Genomic DNA, 24,779 nt, shown 5'->3' with positions numbered 1-24,779 from the left:
TAACTTTGCATGAGAAAAGACTGATCTGATTTCTATTGTTGAAAATTGAACAAAATAATTAATAAGGACAAGAGCAGCTGCACTGTAGTCTTTTCTGTTTTGCAGTTTGATAGCCATGGCAAGCAATTTGGTTTCAATATTTTAACACAGATTCAGCTGTCTGTCAAAATCAAACTTAAAGAGTTTATTTGTGTCCAACACAAGTATTGACTGTAGTTTGAGGCGTGTTTTCATGAGTCTGGGCTCACAAAGAGTTTACAACAACTTAGAACATGTTCTTGTAATAAGCATTGTGCGAATCAATGAGATGGTGTACTTTGAATTCAATTTTTACCAAATTTAGAATGACTTTTACTATGTACATTTATTCAAGATAACAATTTTTAAACTGAAATAATCATCTCATATGGACAAAATTCTTCAATATTTTATAAAATATATACACTGCTGTTCTTAATTAAGTATATTATATAACTCAGTCTTGACTTGAACCCATAAATAAACCCCAATATAACACTTGAAAGTAGTACGGGAACCACAAACTATGTAATGTAAAACAAAATCTAAAGGAAATTATGATATCGTGGCAATGACAACAATTGCATGATCACGTAGGTACCTGTAGAATCGAAGCAGTCTACGTTCAACAATTTTTTTTTTAACAATGACTTGGTTATTATGGCTGGCATACTGTGGGATGCCAACATGTACAGTACAGACACTGCCCTGTGCTAGACCAATCCCAATTTTTAAATAAATGGTTTTTTATCTTAATCATTTAGAGAGGATAGTTAACCACATCAGCTGAATGCAGTGTTTATGTGGAATCCTCTGTAGAAATCTATCATTTTGGAATCTGGTTACAAAACTCACCTTTGTGTGACTTTATAGACAGCAGTTCAGGTCACAATGGAAAAGAGCGAGGAAAAAAATAAAATTTCTGACATACTTATTATGAGGAATTTATAAGACAGTGCATCATTTATGAGCAGTTTTGTAGCATCAGATTTTTACCCATTGAATCCTTTTCATGAGTTAAAACTGGTGCCTCCCTTAAGGGGCTCAGTAGTTGTTTGAGATGCAGCCATGCATGAAGAGGTATATTTAAGTGTGCAAGCTGCATCAGTACATATATACAGGGTTTGTACAGGTCCTGGAAAACCTGGAAAGTCCTGGAAGTTTATTGTGGCATTTTCCAGGACTGGAAAGTCCTGGAAAAGGGCTACTGGTCCTGGAAAGTTCTGGAAATCTGTTAAACTCAACTAGAAAAATACAAAATTTATGGCAGACAGTAAGGAGAATTAACATTAAGATCTTGGGAGTGAAAGGGTTAATGTGAATTTTAGAGTCCTGGAAAAATCAATCTGAGTCCTGGAAAAGTCCTGGAAATTTGTTTTTGAAAAAGAGTACGAACCCTGCATATAGCTCTACAGAAATCAAATACATTCAGCCATGAAAACTCTGAACTGGGTATTGACCAATAATTTGATAAAGATACAAAACATAGAACAGTTTTCAACTGAGTGCTGTTAAAACAAAGCCAAAGCAAATGACGCATGTACTGTAACTGATCTGGTCAACACAAAGGACACAAAAAACTGAATGAGCAGATCAAAACACAAAGTAAATTTATGTTAAACAGAGCAAGACACAGGTAAAAACACTTGTGCAAGGCCCAACTGGTTATAGTTTTACCTCTGACTCACTGGGTCAGAAAATGGTACATATTTTTAATTATACAAAACCAAAGCAATTTAAGCATATTAAATTGCTTTTGACACTCAGCGAAAACTGCTTTATTTCAGTTGAGTTACATCTCTTGTATGCAATTTTGTTGTCAATCTCAGTCTGTCCTTCTCGTGGGAATGAACTGAGCTCACACAGCAAGATTTGTGTTTACTTTAACTTATATATTATCTATAATATTATCAATACTTGTTGCCACTGTTAGCAGCAATAATTATGTACAGAGAGCATGGGCAAAGGTGGTGACTGAGTGGCTGGCATTATACACTTCACAAGCCACAGCTATCAACTTTAACATGAAAATAATGAATAGCAAACAAAAGATTAAGTTGACTGCAAGCTATTGGACACTTTCCACACTATGTACAGTCTTGCTTTATACAACTAACTTCTGTCAACACTTCATTTCATTTCTTGTTTATACATATTGTTACCAGACTGCAGTCACCTCGTTCCAAACAAATAACTGACATTTTCCAGCAAAAGAAGAGTGAATGAGTTGATCTGGGACATGGCTTCAAGAGAAGCAGCCTGGGACTTAGACCACACCAGGTTTGGGCCAAACACAATAGCCAGATTCTTTGATGTCATTTTATTTACAGCAGAATGTTCCAGTACCTGCCAAGAAAGTAAAAGTGGTATAAAATCAAGATTAGAGGCTAAAAGGCTATTTCCCTGGTAGTTCATTGTCAAGCTCATCGAAAGACAACAACAGTGACTATTTTCTCTTGCCCTTAAACTATAGGCTAAACAGTGACATTAACAACAAATCCCCTCAAGACATTATGGTCAGTTACTGGAAGATCAGACAAGTTAGATATTCCAAGTACAAAGACAGTCCTGTCTAAAGTCCCAGGGCTAGTATTTTCCCCTGGGGGGACTCCCATATGAAAAGGTCGGGGATGTTTATTGGAAAATTTGAATTAAACCCCTAAAGGAGAACAATCTGGGCATGACTCAAGCTTTATTTGACTCTTAAAAGATACCACTTAAAATGGAATAGGCTCAATTGTCAGCAGTCCATGCTAGTAGACCAGACTCCAGAGACCAGCAAAAATCGAGAAGCTAAAAGATAATTTGGCAGCTAAAAGTAGTGGTGTTTCATCATGAACACCCTAAATGAGGCCAGAATCCTTGATTTATACCCTGCGACAAGATGACAAGCATCCTCAACCTTTTCATATCCAAAGGGAGTCCCCTCCCCCTCAATCCAGGGCATGTTCCTGGCAGGCTCAGGGCTTGAAAAAACCCCCATCCGGTCGTCCGGGAGAAGTAGATTTTCCTTTCAGGCAAATAACTTTCTCTCCTTACTTGCCCCACGGGCAAGGACCCAGGCAAGCCGTTCGCCAACTAAATTTTTGATAACGATTTTGAGAAGAAAACGTAAATTTTAGGCCCAAGGGTAATCAATGCAAGTGTTGAGATGAAGATTGATGAAAATTACAATTTATAGTGTTGTTTTGTTGATTGTGTGACGTGCGTTCACGGCTCAGAAGTGCTTGCCAAGCACATGATCAAAATCTGCCACAATCAAATTTCTTTCCAGGATTAAAAATAGCTGCGTTGGGCACGAAAACGCTGTGGTTATTTCTTAAAATTTTAGCAATTTTCTGTGAGCATTTTTCAGTTTCTCTGTACAGAACTTAACTCGACAACTATATATTAAAGCTGTAGAAATTGTATGCAAAAAGAAGCTGCATATTTCTACCGCAAAAATGAAGCCAGCATTTTTGATGCTAAAATCCAGGTAAACCTCTGTTTTCGGCAAAACATTCAAGGTTGCTATTGATAACATACTTGGGCGCTGCTGCCCAAAATGAAAACTATTATATTATTAAAAAGAAATGGATAAGTAAGTCATCAAAATACTTTCAGAGTTCCTGGAATTATTTTTCATTCACCTAAATCAAAAAATTTTTCCCTCGCTGGCTTTTCAAATTTGACACTGTGCCTATGTCAAAACTGAAGTGGGAAGGTAACTAGTTGTTAATTCTGCGTGTTATAAATTTCTTGCGCATCTCTTCACAATGATTTTGTGGAACTAGAAAAGATGCAGGTGAACGTTCAAGGAGTCGAACGTGATCTTCGACGAATTAAACAAATTGATTCAAGGCTGTATAATAACGAAGTTAATTATTACAAACGGTACAACTTAATAAAAGTGGAATGAAGAAGTTAAAAGTTGTGGAAGTATTACAATATAATGGTGTAAACATGAAAGTGATCAGCACTAAGAGGACTACAGTAAAGATGGGTTTATTACATTAAAACACGCCTGTAATTTGACTTCCATTTTTGGGTTCATGAATTATTAATGAGTTTGAAAACTTGGGCAAGTGGGGAAGTGCCCCAGACAAGCAAAATTTGAGAGTTGCTTGCCCAATTGGCAAGGTGGAATTCAAATATTTTTCGAGCCCTGAGGCTAGTGTATTTTGTCGGTCACTTACCTTATTGACCAAATTCTTGAGGAAATTCAAATTAGAGAAGTATTGTAAGAGACAAACATTTTGGCAGCTAGTGAGAATGATTTTTGGGCTAGGACATAGTTGGAGCTTAATGTCCCCCAGGTAAGCCCAAACATTTGCTTTCTTTAAAGAATGAACCTTGTCATCACCAACTCACTGTGGATGATACTGCAAGTTGTGATCTGCTGCTGAATTTGCTTGACCAACAATTTTATCTCTGAAAGAAATGCTTTTAGTAAAATCAGCTGTAGTGAACAGATCAGTCTGCTTGACAGACACTAAAAAAATTATTACTGACAACTGTAATTTTTCACTGGTTAAATCACTGTTAATTACACACCTCATACAAAAACTCCATAAGAAATTTTAACAGGACAAAATTTTCTTCTGGCAGTTCATTGTGTAAGATGTGCCATATTTCCTTCAGCTTCTCTGTTTCATCTGGAATTACTAGACAGAGAAATGACAAAACTGTTAGACAAACTATGAACACTGGGAACAACCAAAACCATGATTTAAATCATCAATTAAAATTAGTATAGGCAATTATTTATACGTCTTTTCAGACATTTACCTCACTAAGAAGTCGTTACAGTGTACAGGTACATATGTAAGTAAATTATGGTAGTATGGTAATCAGTAACAAATAATATGGTACCAAAAACAATAAATCTTATGTATTGGATAAAATACTTACATGTGCTGTTAACAATTGTATCATAAAGTTTAAATGTTAGGATTGGCTCTGGAAGTTCTCTTAGGAATCGTTTTATAATGACTGCTGCACAGTGAATGTCTTCTGGGTCACTATAGTGCACTTCTAGACCTGAAATTACACAATTAATAATAAATTATAGATGAACACCTAGCCAGTGTTTTGGACAACCGTCAGAAAATGGCAATAACAGTATTGTCTGTCACCTATTCACTTTGAATTTGTTAGCAAATAAGCTGGGAATGTTGCTTGCTGAATTGTACCTGGTTTGGTTCCTAGCTGGTGTATACTGTGAGCCTAAGTTAAGATCAATTTACTTGATGTGAACAAAGCATGCAACAAACTAACCCTTGTTGAACATCTGAGTGAGATCTTTAACAGTCTTCATGTTGCCAGATCTTCGGAAAATTCCCTCAACTTCTAATGCTGTTGATTATTAATATGTTATAAATTATGTGAATACCAGGCTAATAATATTTTAATATGCACATTTTGGCTTATAGATCCCTTAGGCACCACATGTTGCAGGGCTCGACACTAACTTTTCAACTTACTAGCCTAGTGGCTAGTGACAACTTAGATGTTACTAGCCAAAAACAAAAATTTGCTAGGCAAGCGTTGATGTTAGCTAGGTCAAATAACAACAGGATTACTAGCAAGACTTGAAAGCACAATGCAAGCGACTCTCTTTAATACATATTGTTGGTAATTACATTGTACTTAAACCAGTTCCAATACTAAAACAACAAGATATATTATATTCATAAAACAACATGAGAAATGAAAAAGAATGCATTAGCATTGTGGCGGTGGATGTTTTAGACTTACAGTACAACTTCTTCCTGAGCGGGTTTCTTTTCAGAACTCTCGTTTTTTGGCTTTTTCTTTTTTACTGCTGGTAAAAAAGCCCTCTTGTATCCATTATGGAATTTTAAGAAAAACTAGACAATGTGATTTTGCTTCTGAAACCTCTTGACCAGTTGACATATAGTTGGCACACCTTGTGTTGACAGCTAATAAATGTCGAAGGAAATAAATCTTTCTAATGTAATTATTTCTGCAGTGGTAAGTTTTGTCAGTATGGACACAATGACAAATCACCTATGTGTTGTTACTCTAAGTGAAATGTTATCCCTTTACAGTTCCTTACAATTTTGCTCATGATTTTATCAGGATGCTCATGTTTTGTTCTACTAATTTTGTAACAAAAAAAGAACACTGATGTGTGCTTTCAGAAAATGCTGTCTTGTTTGTCAAATACTGTATTTCTTTCTATATAATAACATTATTCAGTTTTTATACCCTTTCAAGTACCACACAGCGAAAAGTAAACATGATACGTCCACAATGAAATTCTGACCTTGTTTCTGAGTAAGGTGTTAGTGTTTGACTTCCTTGAGGAAGACACAAACTAGTTCGGCCAATTTCATTTTGTTTACTTATAAGCCAAAGTGGCTAGTGGAAGTCAAAACCTTACTAGCCAAAACTAAATTTCTACTAGTCTGTGGCTAGTTGGCTACCATTAGTGTCGAGCCCTGTGTTGAAAAAGCACATGATTTCTACTTATTGCTTTAAAACAAACTTGTCTGAATATTCCTTACAATTTCTTATTTTTTAGCCTTGGTATACAATAATATTAAGCGAACATTGATGCTGATGAGTAAAACATTGTTTTCAAATCCCAGTTCTTATAGATTGTTTGTGAACAGTCACAGACTTCATCATTTGCTTACCAGTTTCTCTCAGGAACTTCACTGATGTTGACATCACAGGAGGAATGCAATCATCATTGTTGTTTTCTTTCATCCTTAAATAAGAGAGAGAAAGGGTCAAAAACAAACCTTTTGGTCCAGTTGTACTAAGTAAAGCCATGAATAACCATCGCAGTTACGAACACAACTTGAATTACCAGTAAGCAGCTGCAGGGTTTTTTTAAAGCCTGCAAACAAATCCAGACCTTGGTTCTTCATATACTTTGCACAGGGTCCAAAGGAAAAGAATTACCTTTTACCTCTTCGAGATTTGAACTGTTGAGGGTGAGAGAAACGATCTGGGCTGGACAAGCTGGAATGAGGTAGAGAAGGAAGCAAAAGACTGTGATGGATGCCGGGGGGGGGGGGGGGGGAAGACTCCCAGAAAAATTGGGTGGGGGTGTGCGCACCTCTTCCCAAAACCATTACCCTATTTATGACCAAATTCAGCGATTTTTCCTACCCTATTTATGACCCGACCAAATATTCAATGTACCCTACATGTATTTACCACCGTTGCAGCTGGCACAGTTGCCCTAAAGATAACTTATGAAGGGCTTTTGTGCGGGTCGGTACAAAACGTGGACCCCTCAATCTTGACCCTCTACTGGACCCCCTTTTGGACCCCATCTGGACCCCTTTTGGACCCCCTCTGGACCCCTCCTGGACCCCCTTCTGGACTCCCATTTGGACCCCCATTTGGACCCCCATCTGGACCCCTTCTGGACCCCCTATTTTCTCTTCCGGAAAATATGGGCTCTATTTAATCAGTGGGCAAATTGTGAAGAAATAATGAATTCACGCAGCATCGCGAATAATATGATGGCTGCAGCTGCAGTTAACTGAGTTTATTTTTTAGAAACCTGGTTAAAATTTCCAAATAACTTAACTCGGTTAAATGTTGGTTATGACGAAACAACAGGGTTATATTTTATGAGTGGCCACGTTGAAATAGATTATGAAGTGGGTGAACTCAATTGACGTCATGATGTGGATAAACCAACAAAACGACACACTTTGAGAACTACAGTCTTTAATTTTCTTGATTCTTTTTCTTTGTTTTTGTGTCCTTTAGTTTCTTTACATTCACAGCTAAGGCAGTCTCTCTTCCTTCTCATGCGCACTATACATGAATTTCCAAGGCAGTTCTTTTGAACATGGTGTTGATTTTGTGTGGACATCAGAGTGTTCTCCACTGCCATTGAATGAATGGTCCTCGAATTTGACTGGAATCCTACCATGCATGACTTTTATACACAAATGAACATCGAGTGCTTTCACTAAGAACTTTGCATATTCTTTCATTTATGACAAAAAGAAATACTTGCTCTGGAGCATCTTTATCGATAGAGAGGCGTGACTTATGGCATCTAGAAACTGTGAAACACTCTCGGTCCACAGCTGTTATGTTTCGAAAATGCACTTCACCTAAAATTGTTCATGAATTCATTCATTCGTCTGCATTTCTTGCCATTTTAATTGGCTGCTGCTCCCCTTTGACATACTCTTGTGTTCTTTGTGGAGGTCGATTAAAATGTCTCCTTCTAACGTGAATGAGCACTTCCTATTCAGGCCATGGTTCAAGTGTGAAGGTTCCTTGCAAACTTGGCTGATATGGTATAGCCAACTGGGTTATGAGGAAAAAACTAGAAATCCACTCCAGTAATACAACTGTTTCAAATTGTTGTTACCACTCACCATGTTCAGTACAAGATTATGCACTTGTTTGTGCCACAGTGAACAACATCTCAAATACAGACCGTGATGACTAACACATTTCACGAAAAAGCCAATGCACAGCACTGACAAGAGACCACAAACCTGGGTTACACCATGCAATTAATTTCCATGGTAACCGTTAACCCGATTTAAGTTCAATGAACTGCCAAAAATAGCGGCCACTCACAATTTTTCGGTAACTCGGTTAATCGTAATTGATTAAATTATTAGAAATAACCCGGTTACCTGGTAACTCTCATAGAGCGGCCGCAGCCATTATATTATTCTAGACACAATTCTGCATGAACTCATCAATTTCTTCACATCTTGCTCACTGATTAAATAGACTTCATTGTGTTATGTTCTAAGTTTAATTATTTACATCAGGAGCCTGTATTTTCTGGAAAAAAAATAGGGGTCCAGATGGGGGTCCAAATGACAGTCCAAATGGGTGTCCAAATGGCGGTCCAGAAGGGGGTCCAGAAGGGGGTCCAGAACGGGTCCAGAACGGGTCCAGATGGGATCCAGATGGGGTCCAAAAGGGGGTCCAGTAGGCGGTCCACATTTTGTACCGACCCCTTTTGTTGATGGTTTTATTGATAATGATGAAAAAAGTAGCTTCTTCTAAAAACAAACCCAATTCAAGACCACAGTGCAGAAACCATACCCTATTAGTGACCAAAATGGCCAAAATCAATACCCTATTTATGGCCAAAATGACTGAAAAGCCATGATACCCTTTGGGGCCGCACATACACATATATAGCCCATATAAGGGAGTACTCCCTCCCCCTTCCCCCCCTCCCGGATGGATGGAGGTTGTTGCTGTGTAGCCTTATGCTCCACTCACAGGAGTAAAGAGGATGAGTGAGTTAACCTCTTAAAACATAGCTTTTCTCTACAATTTATAGTGAAAACTCCGCCTATGCTTTACATGTTTTGATGTCAGTGTTAGCTAAGTTAACCACAGTTTTCAAAGAGGAGACAGTTTCTCCCTGCACTAGTACAAGTATTGTAGTGTGCAAAACAAGCTGATTTTTTTGCATAGCCCTTGCACAGTACAATTAACTGACACTTGTAAATACTTTTACTTAAAATATTAAACTTTTGTTTCTGGAAATGGAATGTAAAATGATTTATCGGCTTAAGGTGGCTGAACACAGTTTTTGATACCTGTGTTTCATTCACCTTTTTCTCTAAAACCCTCGATCCCTTGGTCATCAAAAATGGCAGCAAGCAAGTTAACAACACAAACTTTCGTTTTTTGATGGTTAAGCTGACATATGCACCGTTTCCATGGCAACATGAGCAAATATAAACAGGCCTTTAAAATCAGTTTTGTTTATTTGTAGAAAATCTGGTCATTAGATTTTCTTTATAATTTGCATGCAACAAGCTTGTAACAATTCTCACAAGTTAACACCATTTTGCTAATAATTTAACAAAGAGATCTTTAATTATTATCCCTTGTTGAAGGTTCACTGGAATATCTAGAATTTCCTTTGTTAAAGTTCAATTACTTTCAATACTCCAGTTACTTATTTCCTAAAGTATTTTCATGCCAAATTTCGTGAAATTCTAATGAGTGGTTCTCGAGAAATAGGCGTATTTCCGAGAGTGCAATTTTTCATTCAATTGTAATTTTTTGACTTACTACGCATGCGCTGCATTTAACTGGGTTCTTTCGGTAACAAAGAAAAAGCTGAGAATTGCTGGGTTCTTTGCATCGTTACCTTTTCTAACATATCTTTGTAATAAAATACTAAGGCCATCAATACACTGCGTTCAGTTATAGAGAAAAATAGCACAGATAGTGCGGGTGTTGAGTAAATAAAATGATCGCTCTATTGACAGCATGTTTGTTTTTTGCAATCCTTGTGCACGCACTGAATTGCATCAGCAAAAGCGCACGCGAAAACTGTGTTCGGCCACCTTAAATGTTTGAACTTTGTTTGAAAACAAATTAATGCTGAAAGCTCATTTTAAATGGTGGAAAGACTGTATTTCATGGCAATATTAAGAGCCAGTGCCCATAACTATGGACCAAACAACGGCACAAGTCGAAAAATCGATTTTGCTCATTTTTTGCCCATAGATTGGCCCTAGCTAGTAAACAAACGGACCATAGTTAGTTTCTGCTAATGCAGCTTTTTTGGGGAGAAATTTGCAAAAAACGATTTCGCCCTGATTGAGCTCAAAATCTACTTCCTGTTATGCTAAATTTTCTGAAAATTTGATTGCTTTGCGTGTCGCACAGCAGCTACTTGAGAATCTTTCAATGGTCTTTACATTCAGCTCAGGTCTTCATGGCATGACTGAGCGAAAAATAAAATAAATCGAGGTTTCGTTTGAGCCCGAAACGAGATCGAACAGAAACGCAAAATATTACGATGTGTTGCAAACGAATTATAGCACTAAAATATCACCATATTTTTCCATGGGCTATAACTTTAAACCCCATAAAAACACTTTCTACGGGTTAACTGTACACCCATCTGTTTGAAAATCAAAAAACATCTCTGGGCAAATGGTTTTAAGTCGCCCGCCTTGGCCTGTGCTTCTCACAAATTTTTCCCTGAATCGCCGTGAGAATGTAAACAATTGCGTGACGCGGGTGGTCACCCTGAATACATAATTCGTTTCCAACAAACCGCAGATGGCTATCTTAGAACATTTGGGTGAAAAAAGAAAAACATAATGGACCACTTTTAACTTTAATATTTTGACAGTCATCGCTTTGGAAATTTCGTTAATTAAAAACGCCAATTAAAAGCAATTTACTTGGAGTTTGGGTGTTACTACTATGTTGTTTTAAGCTGTCGTTCTTTCTTTGATCATTTTAATTACAAGAACGAGTTCTAGAAAGAAAATCGTTCTAAGTTCATTTGTTAAACGTAATGACAAGTTGATATTGTTGGTTTGTAGCCTTACGTGATCTGAAGGAACGTTACAGTGATTAAATTTGTATTTGTTGATTTCAACGGATCGATTTTCCGTTAAACCTTTTTATTTGTACCAGCACATTTAGTGCCTTTTCTCCTGCTATAAAGTCGGAAAAAGTAAAGTAAACAAATCCTAAAAGTTTAAATCATAAATAAGAGGCATCAACAGTGCGAGTGTCTCGGTAAGCTGTTAATTTGAACAGTTACTGTGCTGGACGGATTGCTTTCCAGGTTACGCACGTACTATACATATAGTTGATTGTGCGCGAATGTTTCTGTTTCAAACAACTGAAATGCTCGATGCTTTTTTTTCTTTTTTTCTTCAGTCTTAAAACTTAAGGTCAGAGTTAGGCTAAACCCTAAACTGTTTTGGTGGCCAACCTATTTTTTTGCAAATTACCTAATCAAATTATATATATATTTCATTGAAATTCGCTCTTCCGTGGCCGACTTCCGCGAACAAAACAAGATGGATGTTCGCTGTTTATTTAAGACTACAATCCTGGTCAAAAGTGTTGGGACAGTTACGGCAGATGACTTCACAGGCAGCCTCTCTTAAGACCAAAACCGCGCAAGCCCACCTACCCCCTCCCCCCTGTCAATGTTGATAAAAATCTTGAAGAAAAAAAAATCTTTGACAATAACTCCAGAATAGCCACGTTTCATGAATTGTTCGCCTCCTAGAACAGTATTCTCGAACTAAAGAGACGATGAGATAGATATTCACGTCTTATTCCAATAATAACGATTTTTCAGCAATCACGTTCAGTTCCAACACAACTGTCTAAACACTTTCTATTGTCTCTTTTTCCTTTTTTCCCACATCCGATCTAGTCTTCAGAATAGCTTCATTTTCTTGCAACATTGCTAGGGGGAGGGGGGTCAATTGTAATTGCTTCTATTCATCTTTTGTTCTAATACGTTAAGGACGTAGTTGAAATTGTGGGTTTTAGCACGCAAAAAGGGGAGGTGTCCCAACCACTTATGGCCAGGATTGTAGGTTTACACTAGAGGAAATTGTTCCGGATTTGTGATGAATCCGGAACGTTTTAGTGCCGGATTGATTTTGCCGTTTACAAAAAAGTGGGCGAATCCGAAATAAAAACTCCCCGGTTTGGTCGTGTCTCCGGAGATTTTGAATCTGGAATTTAAAGTGGGAACTTTGAATCTGAAAACTTTTGAATCCGGAGAGTCGTGTAAACGATTTTCTCTCAGTCGAATCTGGATATTTTTCTGCCTGTGATCTTTTGAGTTTGCAGTGGAACGAAAATGGCGGATTACATGATCCAGTCGTAGTCGAGTCGTAGGCACATTGATGGCCATTTGATGGCGGTTGCTGGGTGATTACCTCGTGCTGTTTCAAGTGTAGGTAATCACTTTTATAATGAGTAATGCCACATTCCTCAGAAACCCAATTTATACTTTACTGCGCAGATGACAACGATGGCACGATCGAAAACCTCGACGGTTCTACATATCAAGTAAAGACCTGACATGATGGACAACAGTACCGTGGTCAGCGAGTTGAAAGAAAACTTCAGACTGTCTCAACCTACCCTTAGCCTTATTTTCGGAGCCATTTTGTTTCTCGTTGTCGAGGCAACAAACTGCTTGTTAACCATTCCATCATGAATGTTCCCAGAGTTATCATCGTGTGTAAACGGTTAAGAATCCGAATATCCTTTCACTGTAAATCCCTACTAATCTGAATACTCTAAAATTGATAAATCCAGGAACGTTTACGAGTCCAAAAAAACTCCTTTAGTGTAAACCTAGTCCTACATCGACCACTGTAATGTTTGTTTGTCTACCAGTGTTATGATCTGCAAATTTCCATTAATTGATCGAACAACCAAAGTAGAAAAGATGGATTTTTTTCCCAGTATGATTGAAACTTAAACGCAATTTCTTCCTCAGCTAATTCAATTCAAGAAATTCCGGGTTTTCTAGCTGAGTTTGAGTATATTGTGTAGGTAAAGATTTTCTACACAGCTAGTAGCGCTGAGATGCCGTCACGCAGTTAGTAGTTTATAGAATTTATGGTATTTCCACTTGACTTTATTTGTCAGTCAATGATTCAATTACCATAAACCATAGAGGATTGGTTAAGAGTATCTCTAAAACTGCCAATGTATTGTAAGTTATCAGGGAAATCAATAAAATAAACAAGTGTTAAAATCATTTCCCGGAGTACTGTAGTAACGTTCTTTATCGGGGATGTCGTGAGTGTTGCAATGCAAATGAAAAAATATATATATTTATACTAACTTAAAAAAAAAAGGAAAACATTTTCCATTATTTTATCGACACAACGTTTCAAAAATTGCTTTCATTGGATTGCTGGAAACGAATATTTACTCGAGAGTGGCTATCCGCATCACGCAATTGTTTACATTCCAACGGCGGATTTTGGGCAAAATCTATGAGAAACACAGGCCAAGGCGGACCACTTGAAACCATTTGCCCAGAGATATTTTTTGATATCCTAACAGGTGGGTGTATATTTAACCCGTAGAAAGTGTTTTTGTGGTATTTAAAGTTATAGCCCATAGAAAAATATGGCGATGTTTTTATGCAATAATTTTCTTGCGACACATTGTAAAATTTTGCGTGTCAGTTTGATCTCTTTTCGGGCTCAAAACTAACTTTGATTATTTTATTTTTCGCTCAGTCATACCACGAAGACCTGAACTGAATATAAAATCCATTGAAAGATTCTCAAGTAGCTGTTCTGCGGAGCGCGAAGCAATCAAATATTCGGAAAATTCAGCAAAACCGGAAGCAGATTTTGAGCCCAATCGGGTCGAAATCGTTTTTGGCATATATCTACCAAAGAAAGCTGTATTAGCAGAAACTAACTATGGTCTGTTTCTATTCTTACTAGGACCTATCTATGGACAAAATACAAGAGAAATCAATTTTTCGACTTGTGCCATTGATAGGCGATTTAGGTCCATTTTTATAGGCATTCACTCTTAATGCCTGAAGAATCCTTTTAGAAATAATAATATCCTGTGGGAAATAAAATCTTGGACACTTTGACAGACACACAAACAGTCTCCATGCCAAACAACCTGGAATATCCATGCATGGAAATTATATAAAATACACACCATGTCAATGAAACACCAAACTGTTGTGTTTTGGGGATTTCTGTAGGAGTTGCGTAAAACACCCCCGATGGTTCTTTGGGTGCAACATGTTTGACTTGGATGCCATCATCATACCTGAAAGGTAAAAAAAAACAACAGATTTTCATCTAAACACCCCACTTTACTTGAGAAAAAGCAATGTCAATGAGAAACAAGAAACAATTACTGACAGTTTTGCAATCCTGTGACAACTATTTTATTATTCAAGAAACCTTGTATATGTATCTAAGGGCTGATTTAGATGGTAAAACTTTGCAGCATGTGACAAACTCACAAAACGTCAACAACAGGAACTGTTGCGTGTTACTCACACCTAGAACTTACTTGGTTTCAAAATCCCACATCATTATGTCATACATGATAATCTCATGTATGATATAATGATGTGGGATTTTGAAAACCCAAGACATGCAATTACTGTTATTGTTAGTAGCCCTCTTCACTCAGTGTTACATAAGAATAAAAGTTGTATTTATCTGCCTCAAGTGAACAGCATCTATAGGCTACTTAAACTGCATGTGCCAAAGTTGCCCATCTAAATTGACAGTTACAAATTTCACATGACTGACATTTCGAACATGTCAAAATTAAAATCCAGAACTGTCACTAAGGGCTGCAAGGGGTTGACTATTTGGCTTTTGAGCGGTGGTGGGATAACTAGTTTCAGTGATGCCCAGAGAAATGCTTGATTGTGAACATCAAATTGACTAAAAGCACAAAGTAGCTTGATCCAAAGTGTGCTCACAAAGCCCATTATGCAGCCTGAGTGTGTTTTGATCAGAATCACTTACAAAGCAAGCAAGGGCTTTAAGTTCATCCACATCACTCATGTGCACTTACTCTTTGACCTGAACTGGAATGTCTATCTGATCAAGATGAACATACTCTGCCAGCTCATGAAGTCGAGTTATATAAAACAGCTTTCTTGAAAACTTGGGACTGAAACACAAAATGAAGAAGTTGAAGCGCACTTCTGTAAACAACAAATTTCATTCACAATTAGTTTGACATGCATTTAATAATGATAGAGACTTTTATACTTTGTTCCCAGGCTACTTTGGCTGTTGGTAGTCTCTACCTTAAACAGTCAGCATGAAACCAGTGGCCATACAGCCAGAGCTTATTCTGGTTTCTGTAACATGAAGCAACTAGAAGTAATTCAACCCCTTTCAATGCCCTCTCACACCCCCCTCCCCCTTATGAGAGTTGTAGACGCATTGCGGGGAATTAGCACAGGAAAGCAACAATAATGTTGTAATGCAAACTTTACATGTATATGTAACTAAACAGTGATCTAGAAAGTGCTGACATGATACAAGACTCGGTTCATTATCTTGACATTCTTCCACGTGCTCCTTGATCACGCGACGTTGTCCCATGATTCCACAGTACAGAGTCACTGTGAAATTGAATTGCCTGGCTAGGACTGGAACCTACATGTATACCACTCTAAAGGAGTCTAGTGAACAGACCGTTAGCCTACCACACCTTCTGGCCTTCACCTTAAGCTGTTCATCTATTCAGTGAAAATTACACTAACCCCCTACATCTACCATATTTACAGGGTTATAAAACAGTGAGTTAAGTGTTAAACGACGACCTCGCTTAAAATTTGGTTAGTTATCGTCGTCGTCATCATTATCATCCTCATCCTCATCATCATCATCTCTTCTCATTATACCAGTAGGTGCATACATGTATTAGGCCAGTTGACAAACTCTCAATCCAACACTGTCTGTTTGTGCCAACACCAACTCTTCCACCCAGCCTTGTGTTTAAAATTTGGTTAGTGCACTAATTATTAAATGTTTATTAACACAAACAGACCTCGCAATTTTAGCAATGGTTGCCCATAAAAGCTTAATAGTGCTGGAAGGATGAACTACAAAGAGAGCTTTGATGTTCTTCCGATACCTGCAAGAAACAAGACCAAATACATGCCACAATTAAAAGTATTTATATGTACATGTACGGTACATGCATTTGTTAACCTTTAGTTAAATATTATTCCCAAGATTTAACATCTTATAAACAATTTTCCTCCACACAGGCAACAATATGCAGTGAATAAATTTTGAAATTGTACTGAAAGAGAAAAGAAATTGTCAAGCAGAAAGGTGTCAACAGTGATGAGTCAAACCACTGGCTAGCATGGGATGCACCGGATTAATACAACTCTAGCAGCACCTTAATGTATAGCATAGTTTTTATGAGAGAAATGTTTACAAATACAAAACTGAATTCAAGTTTCAGGTGTGCAAGTTTTTTTAATGCAGTTTTGAGCAACCAGGACCAGTCCTGCACAACAGTAATAAGTCATGTTCTTACTTTCTGTCCAGGTCACGGTAAAGCTGAACAACTCTTGACAGTGCTGGCTTGTTCTTGCTTGTCAGTCCAAAGTGAAAGTACACAATAGTATAGTCATTCTCCACATACTGATCAAGTGTACACAGCAAATAGCTAAACAAAAAAAAAAATTACTCGGTTTCCTTTTTCAGTAAATACTATGAGGGGAGTTCTAGTGTCTTTTACCAGACAACAAGAGAGCCTTGTGTGACAGATTTCTCAAGATCAATCCAACTTGATACAATTTGAGCCAAAAATTTAACATGGCACCTTTAAAAGACACTACAGTACTTTCTTGTACATTGAAATGTCTACTAATAGCTGCTTTGGTGTGCAATACATACTGGCTGACAGAGATCCCTTTAATAAAGGAATTATTATGCACTTGACTATTAACTTTAGAGATGTCCTCCCAGAAAAGAAACACCTAGAACTCATAATTATTTTTAACATGTCTGTATTACATGTTTTCTCTGAAGTGAGTAATAATATAATATTATATTATTATAATATTCTTCTATAACATTACCTGAATAGCCGTGTGTGATCAATAGAATTTATTGGTGGAATTCTGCAAGCAGAGAAAACAATCACAGGCCTGCCACTTTTATCATCACCTAGAAGAAAGAAACAATGATGAAAAAAATTAAATTACCTTATAATCATAGCTTATTATGGGATCACTGTTTCAACACTGATCTCAGATTGGTAGTTCTACAGGTAGTTTAATTGGATTCAACCCTAATTTTTTCAGGCTTTGTATTAAGTTGCTTAGTCCATTAAACTGTGAGTGATGATTTCTCAAAGACATATGTTTCTATCTTCACCATCTATGGGTATATTAAAAACTCAGAACATGACCAGCTCCCAGCTGGCTTCAAGTTGACAACTTAATTGAGAGAGTACTGCCTTTATCATACCAACTTCCTTTTATAATTAAAGTTGCTTAATATACATCATTAACAGCAATGATCTCTTTTCAGCAAGTGTAAGACGTCTTTGAAGTGAAGTTCCACAGTTTTCAGAGTATCTTGAACATAATAAAAACTACTGTCGACACTTAATATTGAATATGCATTTTTCCCTCCACATACAGTGTAAATTGAGACAAAGAACTTGCTAATGAACAGTATATTTAATGTTTTTTGTATTTCTCCAGTCTGTAAAAAAGTAACAGAAAATTATCTCTCCACATTTCTAGTCTGTTTCTTTTTGCAAAAATGATCACATTCAAAACCAACATGGTTCTCCATAAGTCACTGAATAGTGTATACATGTAGATAATTGACAATAACTTACCAGCCACTGATAGTATGCGATGTCTTGCAATGTCACGAAAGTTATCATTCAGTGCACTCAAGTTTTGATGAATAGAAGTGGGTCTTAAAGTTTCTGATGAATTTGGTTCTGCTGCATCTGTTAAGAAGGTAAAATTAAGCAATAATATCACTCTTCAGCAGCATTTACATGTAATTTAATTCTTGCACACCCATCTGCCAGGTTCTGGGTTGAATAAACCTGCAATCTACTGTTCCCTAAGGGTTACTCTAATCATCTAAGAAGAATAAGAATAATCCCAGGTGCTTGGGAGGTAAAAAACTAAAACATACTTTTGTTATGGAGGTGTACTATTTTGCAGGGATCAAAAATTTTAATGTCCAGTATTTTAAGATATTTTAGGGAAGTGTAGAGTTAACACTCTTAATAATGCTACATTGTCCCCTTTTGAAGGGGCACAGAATTGAATTTACATCACAGACATGCTTTCCCACTCATGTAATCATGTCACTATGGCTTGTGAATTTTTTGGGGGGGGGGAGGGGGGGAGGGGGTGGGGGGGGGGTAATTGAGAAAGGCCAAATTACAAAAGAACTGTAAGAGATAAAATTGTGTGGTTCCAGAAAATATCCATAGCAACCCCAGGCCAGGGAGGGTTATTGGAAATTCCAAGGGAGAGGGGGATCTTAAAAGCCAAAACATGTAGAGGAAAGAATCAACCAAAACTGGAAGTTCCAGAGGGATGGGAGAAGGAGGAGTTAGACTGAAAAACCGTCTATGGGAAGGGCATGGATATTTCCAGAACAACACATCCAAATGGATTCCAACTCAATATACCATACTTAAAACAAATGTGCCAATATCCCTGACCTGACATCCCACTTAGAAGATGAAAGAAACTACATCCGAGCAGGGCCAACTGGAATAAACAAATTATAACTTATTAGCTATACTGCATAAACACAAAAAGCCTTACCTTCCTGTTTAGCAGCACTATCGGGGTCACAATTTAAGCTTGCATCTCCACAATGTTCTAAAGCTCCGTCATTTCCATTAAGATTAGACTTGTATGTACATGTACCATCTATATCTACAGGTTCTGAATCAAAATCACTAGAAGTGGCTTCATCACTCGAACTGACTGATGCATTCGCTAAGTTAGTTTCTTTAATACGACCTAGAATAAGTCCAGAAGCTCGACGCAGTTCCATATTTTCTTTGGAGTCTAATCTTTCGACGGATGGTTTTGTCTTCACTGATGACGGGTCTTCGTGAACTGAGAGCTGGTTTTGAGATGACAACGGGTCGAATTCTTGTAACAAGTTCCCTCCAACAGATATATCACCAAAATCTGTCATTCCGTATCTCTTGCTTCTCTCAGGTGACAAATGCCCAGACCGTCTTTCAGAAACAGCTTCGGCGTGAGAGCTTAAGCTCAAGTCCAAGAGAAAGTCGTTTTTTCTTTGCGAAGAGTTAGGTATTTCCTGCGCCTCTTCGAATTGGTTTCCGATAGCGGGAAACGGTTCGTTCATATCTGTCAAAATTTACACTTGAAGATAGAATGGACAAATTAAACTATTCTTTACCAATTCATGATAATTTCCCACGTTCATTTAAGTCGTGACAACGTTGACATTGCCCCACTTGTAAAATTTGAGATTAAAAAAAAAAACATTTCTAGCTGTCTCGCTCGCCAAACAACTACTAAGCAAGGGGAGGGGAGGAGAGGGGAGGAGAGAGTAGAATATGTAATTTCTTCTAACCAAAATGTAGCTCATTCAATCTTTATAGTATCAAAAAAACTACTATTTAATTATATTTATGACGTACCTTCCAAACCAGGTTTATTTCTACTCTACATTTATGCAAGTTTTTCATTAGATGTTGTGATCCCCTGCGTCCCCCGGAAAAATATAATCTACTTTACCCAGGCTACCTCATTTTACAGGGAACGCCTGGAAGATTTCACTATTGCCGGCCATATTGGAAAAACGTAGGAATTCTCAGCACGAAACACACTGACGAAATACGAGACAACCATCATAAGTAGTTCAAGAAATGGGCCGGTTAAGAAGAAAGCGAATGCACAAGAACGACAAACATCTTAAAAAGAAATATCGCACAAGGAGACGAACAAAGGACTTGGATCAAATTCACGAGGACATGCAACCAAAGAACGCCGCAAAACTGAAATCACAAGAGTGTGATATGGATCTACCAGGCTCAGGACAGTATTACTGTATACATTGCGCGTAAGTCTGACTTGATATTACGCTCGATTTTAATCAAAACCATTTAATCAAAACAACTCCTAAATCAGCAAGAGCTGTAGTAAATTCCTGGGGTGTCAAATCGATGAAATAAATCATCAATCAATACCAATCGATATCAATAAATTGATGGACATTAATGATCAACATTAATAATAATGAAGTCCATGAACAGGATTTGTTTGACCTTTCACTGATTGTCTTAGATTTTCATTGACATTGATGGCCTATAGATAAGTGGTAGGGAGAGAGAGTCTGAGTACAAGCCAAGTGACCCATCAGGCCGGCACCTATCTTCAGTTTCAGGAGCTTGAAGCGACTGGGAGTATTTCTACTCCCCCCTGGATGGGATGCTAGTCCATCGCAGGGTTACCCCCAGCAATAAATTCACCGGTACCCATTTACATGCCTGGGTGGAGAAAGGGACTGTGAGAGTAAAGTTTCTTGTCTAAGAACACAACACAATGTCCCTGGCAAGGGCTGGAACCCAGACTGCTCGATCCAGAGGCGAGCACACTAACCATGAGCACCCTGCCTCCACATAGCTAAGCGATACATTTTCTCACAACCCATTTCTGTTTATAGCAGAAATCACTAAACATGAACATAAATATGCTAAATTCTAATGATTGTCAGGTCATTGATTAGTCATTTAGAAACGTTCGCCACCCTCACCTGGACAATTAGACTAGGAACTAATAATATTAATGATTAAATCCATTTGATTGTGTATATGAAGGTTCTCCCACTGTATGGTGGACATTTTACAGCTTTCATTTGTCTTAGCAACACAAGCACATGAAAAAAACTGATTAAAAACAACTATTCTCTCTTTAAAAAGGAGATACTTTGTTGATGAGAAGTCTTTGAAAGATCACATAAAATCAAGAGTCCACAGGAAGAAGTAAGTTTTAATCTTCAATGTGCAGTTCCAAAAAACTGTCAATGATGCCCACTGTGAGGGAGGTTGGAGGAAATTTTAAGGAGGAGGGGCATTCCACAAACCCAAAGTGAATTAAGTGAAAGTATCAATTGAAGCTCAACTGAAATTTTCATGGGGAGGGGGGTTGACAGGGCTTAAAGAAGAAAACCTTTGCACAGAGGCATATGGATATTTTCTTGATGTTACATTATGCAGCTACATAAAATACATGTATCTTTGCAGATTTCCTATGTTTCATTGCATAATTATTAATATAATAACTGGAATTCTTTATTGAGCTTTTTCATGTAATGATTTGAAAAGGCACCTAAATTTGATTCCGTCTAGTATACCCTATATTGAAATATTAAAGATCAAGCTGAAAGCTAAATTAATTAACCAGACTCCCCCTACAAGTTATGTTCTAGATACATGTAGGTAGCAGTTGAATAAAAAGAAAAGAGGACACAAAGAAGGAGAAATAAATTACTGCTAACATTAATTTGCTCTTACTGACAGTAGATAACATTTTATTTGTTTCAAAAATGCAAACATGCTTAATGAGTCAAAAAAGAGGAAACTGGTCTTTCCAAGTATTGATTGCCGTATAAGAAATTGATTGTTTCCCTATACATGTAGGTCAAGTGCTCTGTCTTGCTATCAGTGCTTATATGATGGCGTTTGTTGTTTTTACCAGAGTTAAAATGCTAAAGGAAGTACCTTACACTCCTGAAGAAGCTGAGAGAGCTGCAGGGATGGGATCATATACACTCATATCAACCAAACCTCTATTACCTGTCAACCAGGATGAGGAAATGACAAATTCAGAAAATGTTGAGAGTGTTGGCACTTGAAATAAGAATAAATTGCCACTTTTTACTCAGATATCATTTATGATTTTGTGACTATCACATTCAAGTAGGACTTGCAGGTGCTATTAGCCTAATGGTCCCTGCATTGGATCCCAGATTATATTGAATAGGCCACTTCCAATATATTGAAATTCAGCTTGATAGTGAGGCTTAGAGGACACAAACAAAAGAAATGAATAAACATGGTCATTCAACTTCCTTTGTTTGTGTCCTCTAGGCCTTGTTGCCAAGCTGAATTTGGATATATCGAAATTGGTCTTTTGTGACATTAAGAGCTGTTTTTCACTTGCTATCATTAAGTCAACTTCAGATGTATTGAGTTTGAATTCAGTGCAGCTGTAGCTGTACATTTGTAGTGTGCTGTACTTGCATTGAACTCAGTTGCAGCTCAGTTCAACTTAATTTGTCATTTGAGTTTGACATGATGATAGCATGGCAAATACAGAACAAGGTTTGAACTGGCCAACCCATACTGGGGAATTGTTAAGATAGACTGTCTAATTCATGTGGTATGCTGACATCCCGTCTTAGGGGATTTGTTGCATCATCGAGCCTTGAAAAGCAGAGTTTAGTTCCCTTACTAATTAGTCATCTAATTCCTCCAACCTCTGGATACAGGCCTAAACTGCATCTAGCAGGCAGAAAACGAGGGAGGGAGAGCCTCCCCTGCCCCCTTCCTTGTTGACGCCTGCAACACAGGCTAATATAGGTCTAGATCATACTAACATAACCTTTTTCTTGCATACAATTTATACAAAAATCTGAGTGAAAATGTTACTCCCCTTCAACATTTGTTAATAACGTTTTGACCAATGTCATGAGTTTGACTCCTGGAAAGAACTGATGATTTTCTATTTGCCTGATACACACTAAAACTGAAAATAACTCCTTCCTTCTCATAAGCTATACATGTTTCAATCCTCAATATAATGAAATCATCAGTTTATGATAGTGATATACCAGTACTCTAAAACATCTTGATGATCAAAAGCATTGATTTTAGTTGCATTCGACGAAGTGGAACGCAAACCTAATTTTGACCTGTGGCTTTTCAGAGTTGGTGGCCCTGTGCACGGTTATAGGCCGAAAAAAACCACATTCCTGTAAGGACACCAAAATGGCCACCCCGCTTGATTTTTGCAGGGGCATGTCATGGCCATTAAACTAAGTAATGCTAAGACGTGATAAGATATGTGGCGAACATGTGAGTATGTGAGTAGGCCATGTGAGCTTGTCTTTCCGATGGATCTTTCTTTGACTTCTTTCCATTCAGTCGCCGTACGCTTCGTTATTATGTGCTCTGAGCATTAGATTTTGGTGAATTTAAACGTTTCGACGGTAGCATTTATCAAAATCTGAGGGAATTGTCCTTGTTTATTAACACGACTTGGCTTTGGGATGATGACCGTGGGAACAGCTACGTTTTGATTGCATTTGTTTATTAGTTCCAGTCGCAACAGGTAGCTCAGTCTTTATCTGGTCAAAATTTTATTGTTTAGAATCGGTGGAAAAGTACCCTGAAGGCAAGATCCATAAGACTACTTTATTCATCAGGGGAAATACTCGAATTAGTTGCACGGAGTCTGTTTACGATAAACGACCACGCAAAACGAGCACGTGATTGCAAATGCGCTTAGAATAATGTACATAATTTAAATATTCTATGAAACTTGAGAGTCTGCAAAAACTGGCAGCGTGACGCAATGTATCAACAAATCGTGACCTCTTCACTAGCATGGACTTTGACACTTTGCATATCTGACTGTAAAACCTTGGTTGCTGCTGAAAAATGTTGATTTTAGCAATAGACAAAGGTTGAAAGTCAGCAAGTGAAATCATTTATTTATGGTATATATATATTTAAGTGAGAGCATCGAACGCACTCATAATCTCTGATTACTACTAGTATATCTTATAAATTATGCTTCTCTTTTATTTCATTTTTTTATTTATCATTTTAATAATATCTAATAATAATAATAATACTAATAGTAATAATAATACTAATAATACATGGGCAGTGGGGTAGGACAGGATACTTAGGAGGACTCTATCCATCAAGTAATCCAGCAGACTTATGACTGCCCTAGGCTCGCGGATTGAACTCGGCACCATAAGTTAAAAGCGGCAAGACTTTTAAGGACTTATAATAATAATAATAATAATATTTAATATTTTTATAGCGCAGATAAAGGTTTTTCATTAGGGTTTTCATATCAGGCAGCTACGCATCAATCATTGCCTATACAGTATTGGGGTTATTCTTGCTTCTAAATTATCCCTGGCCGTTTTTTCTTCAAGCCTTAGCATAGTTTAGGGTAGATCTCCTCTAGGAACATATCTATTATGGATATATACATGGTTACTTCTACAGACTACATTAGCTCATGGGCTGATAGACAGGATTATATTCAAAATATAGCAATATCCTTAAGCTGCAATTGGTGGTTTTATCAAATATAAGTTCCAGTTAATGGTCTGCCGTGGACCACTCTTGTGCTAATTGTCGTACATGGTACAACTTACATTGGTGATAGAAGTTGCATTGGGATAGAACTTGACTAGCAGACATTGCATACTTCAGGTTGACAAAAAGACAGG

The 24,779-nt window shown here is 37.5% G+C and overlaps 2 protein-coding genes across 3 annotated transcripts; one reads left to right on the top strand and one right to left on the bottom strand.

Moving 5' to 3' along the window:
- Positions 1 to 338: 338 nt before the first annotated feature.
- Positions 339 to 19,787, bottom strand: LOC145478746 (rho GTPase-activating protein 8-like). Of its 2 annotated transcripts, none has more exons than XM_081456862.1 (12): positions 19,091 to 19,787; positions 18,136 to 18,255; positions 17,366 to 17,453; positions 16,819 to 16,950; positions 16,318 to 16,404; positions 15,331 to 15,429; positions 14,452 to 14,565; positions 6,660 to 6,733; positions 5,275 to 5,352; positions 4,909 to 5,037; positions 4,552 to 4,661; positions 339 to 2,364 (listed from the first exon to the last, which is right to left on the bottom strand). In XM_081456862.1, exons 1-12 carry the CDS (start codon positions 19,644 to 19,646, stop codon positions 2,191 to 2,193), a joined length of 1,761 nt encoding a protein of 586 aa, XP_081312988.1. In that variant the 5' UTR covers positions 19,647 to 19,787; the 3' UTR covers positions 339 to 2,190. The 2 variants fall into 2 exon arrangements, with proteins under 2 accessions (XP_081312988.1, XP_081312989.1); XM_081456863.1 differs by having other exon boundaries at positions 18,136 to 18,252.
- Positions 19,788 to 19,832: 45 nt separating this feature from the next.
- Positions 19,833 to 24,081, top strand: LOC145478749 (zinc finger protein 593-like). Its single transcript, XM_081456866.1, has 3 exons — positions 19,833 to 20,366; positions 21,226 to 21,288; positions 22,004 to 24,081. Exons 1-3 carry the CDS (start codon positions 20,173 to 20,175, stop codon positions 22,158 to 22,160), a joined length of 414 nt encoding a protein of 137 aa, XP_081312992.1. The 5' UTR covers positions 19,833 to 20,172; the 3' UTR covers positions 22,161 to 24,081.
- The last annotated feature ends 698 nt before the right edge of the window (positions 24,082 to 24,779 follow it).

The sequence above is a fragment of the Orbicella franksi genome, chromosome 2 (genome assembly GCF_964199315.1).
Source record: "Orbicella franksi chromosome 2, jaOrbFran1.1, whole genome shotgun sequence".
Classification (NCBI taxonomy): domain Eukaryota; kingdom Metazoa; phylum Cnidaria; class Anthozoa; order Scleractinia; family Merulinidae; genus Orbicella; species Orbicella franksi.
This window is presented reverse-complemented; position numbering and strand designations above follow the sequence as displayed.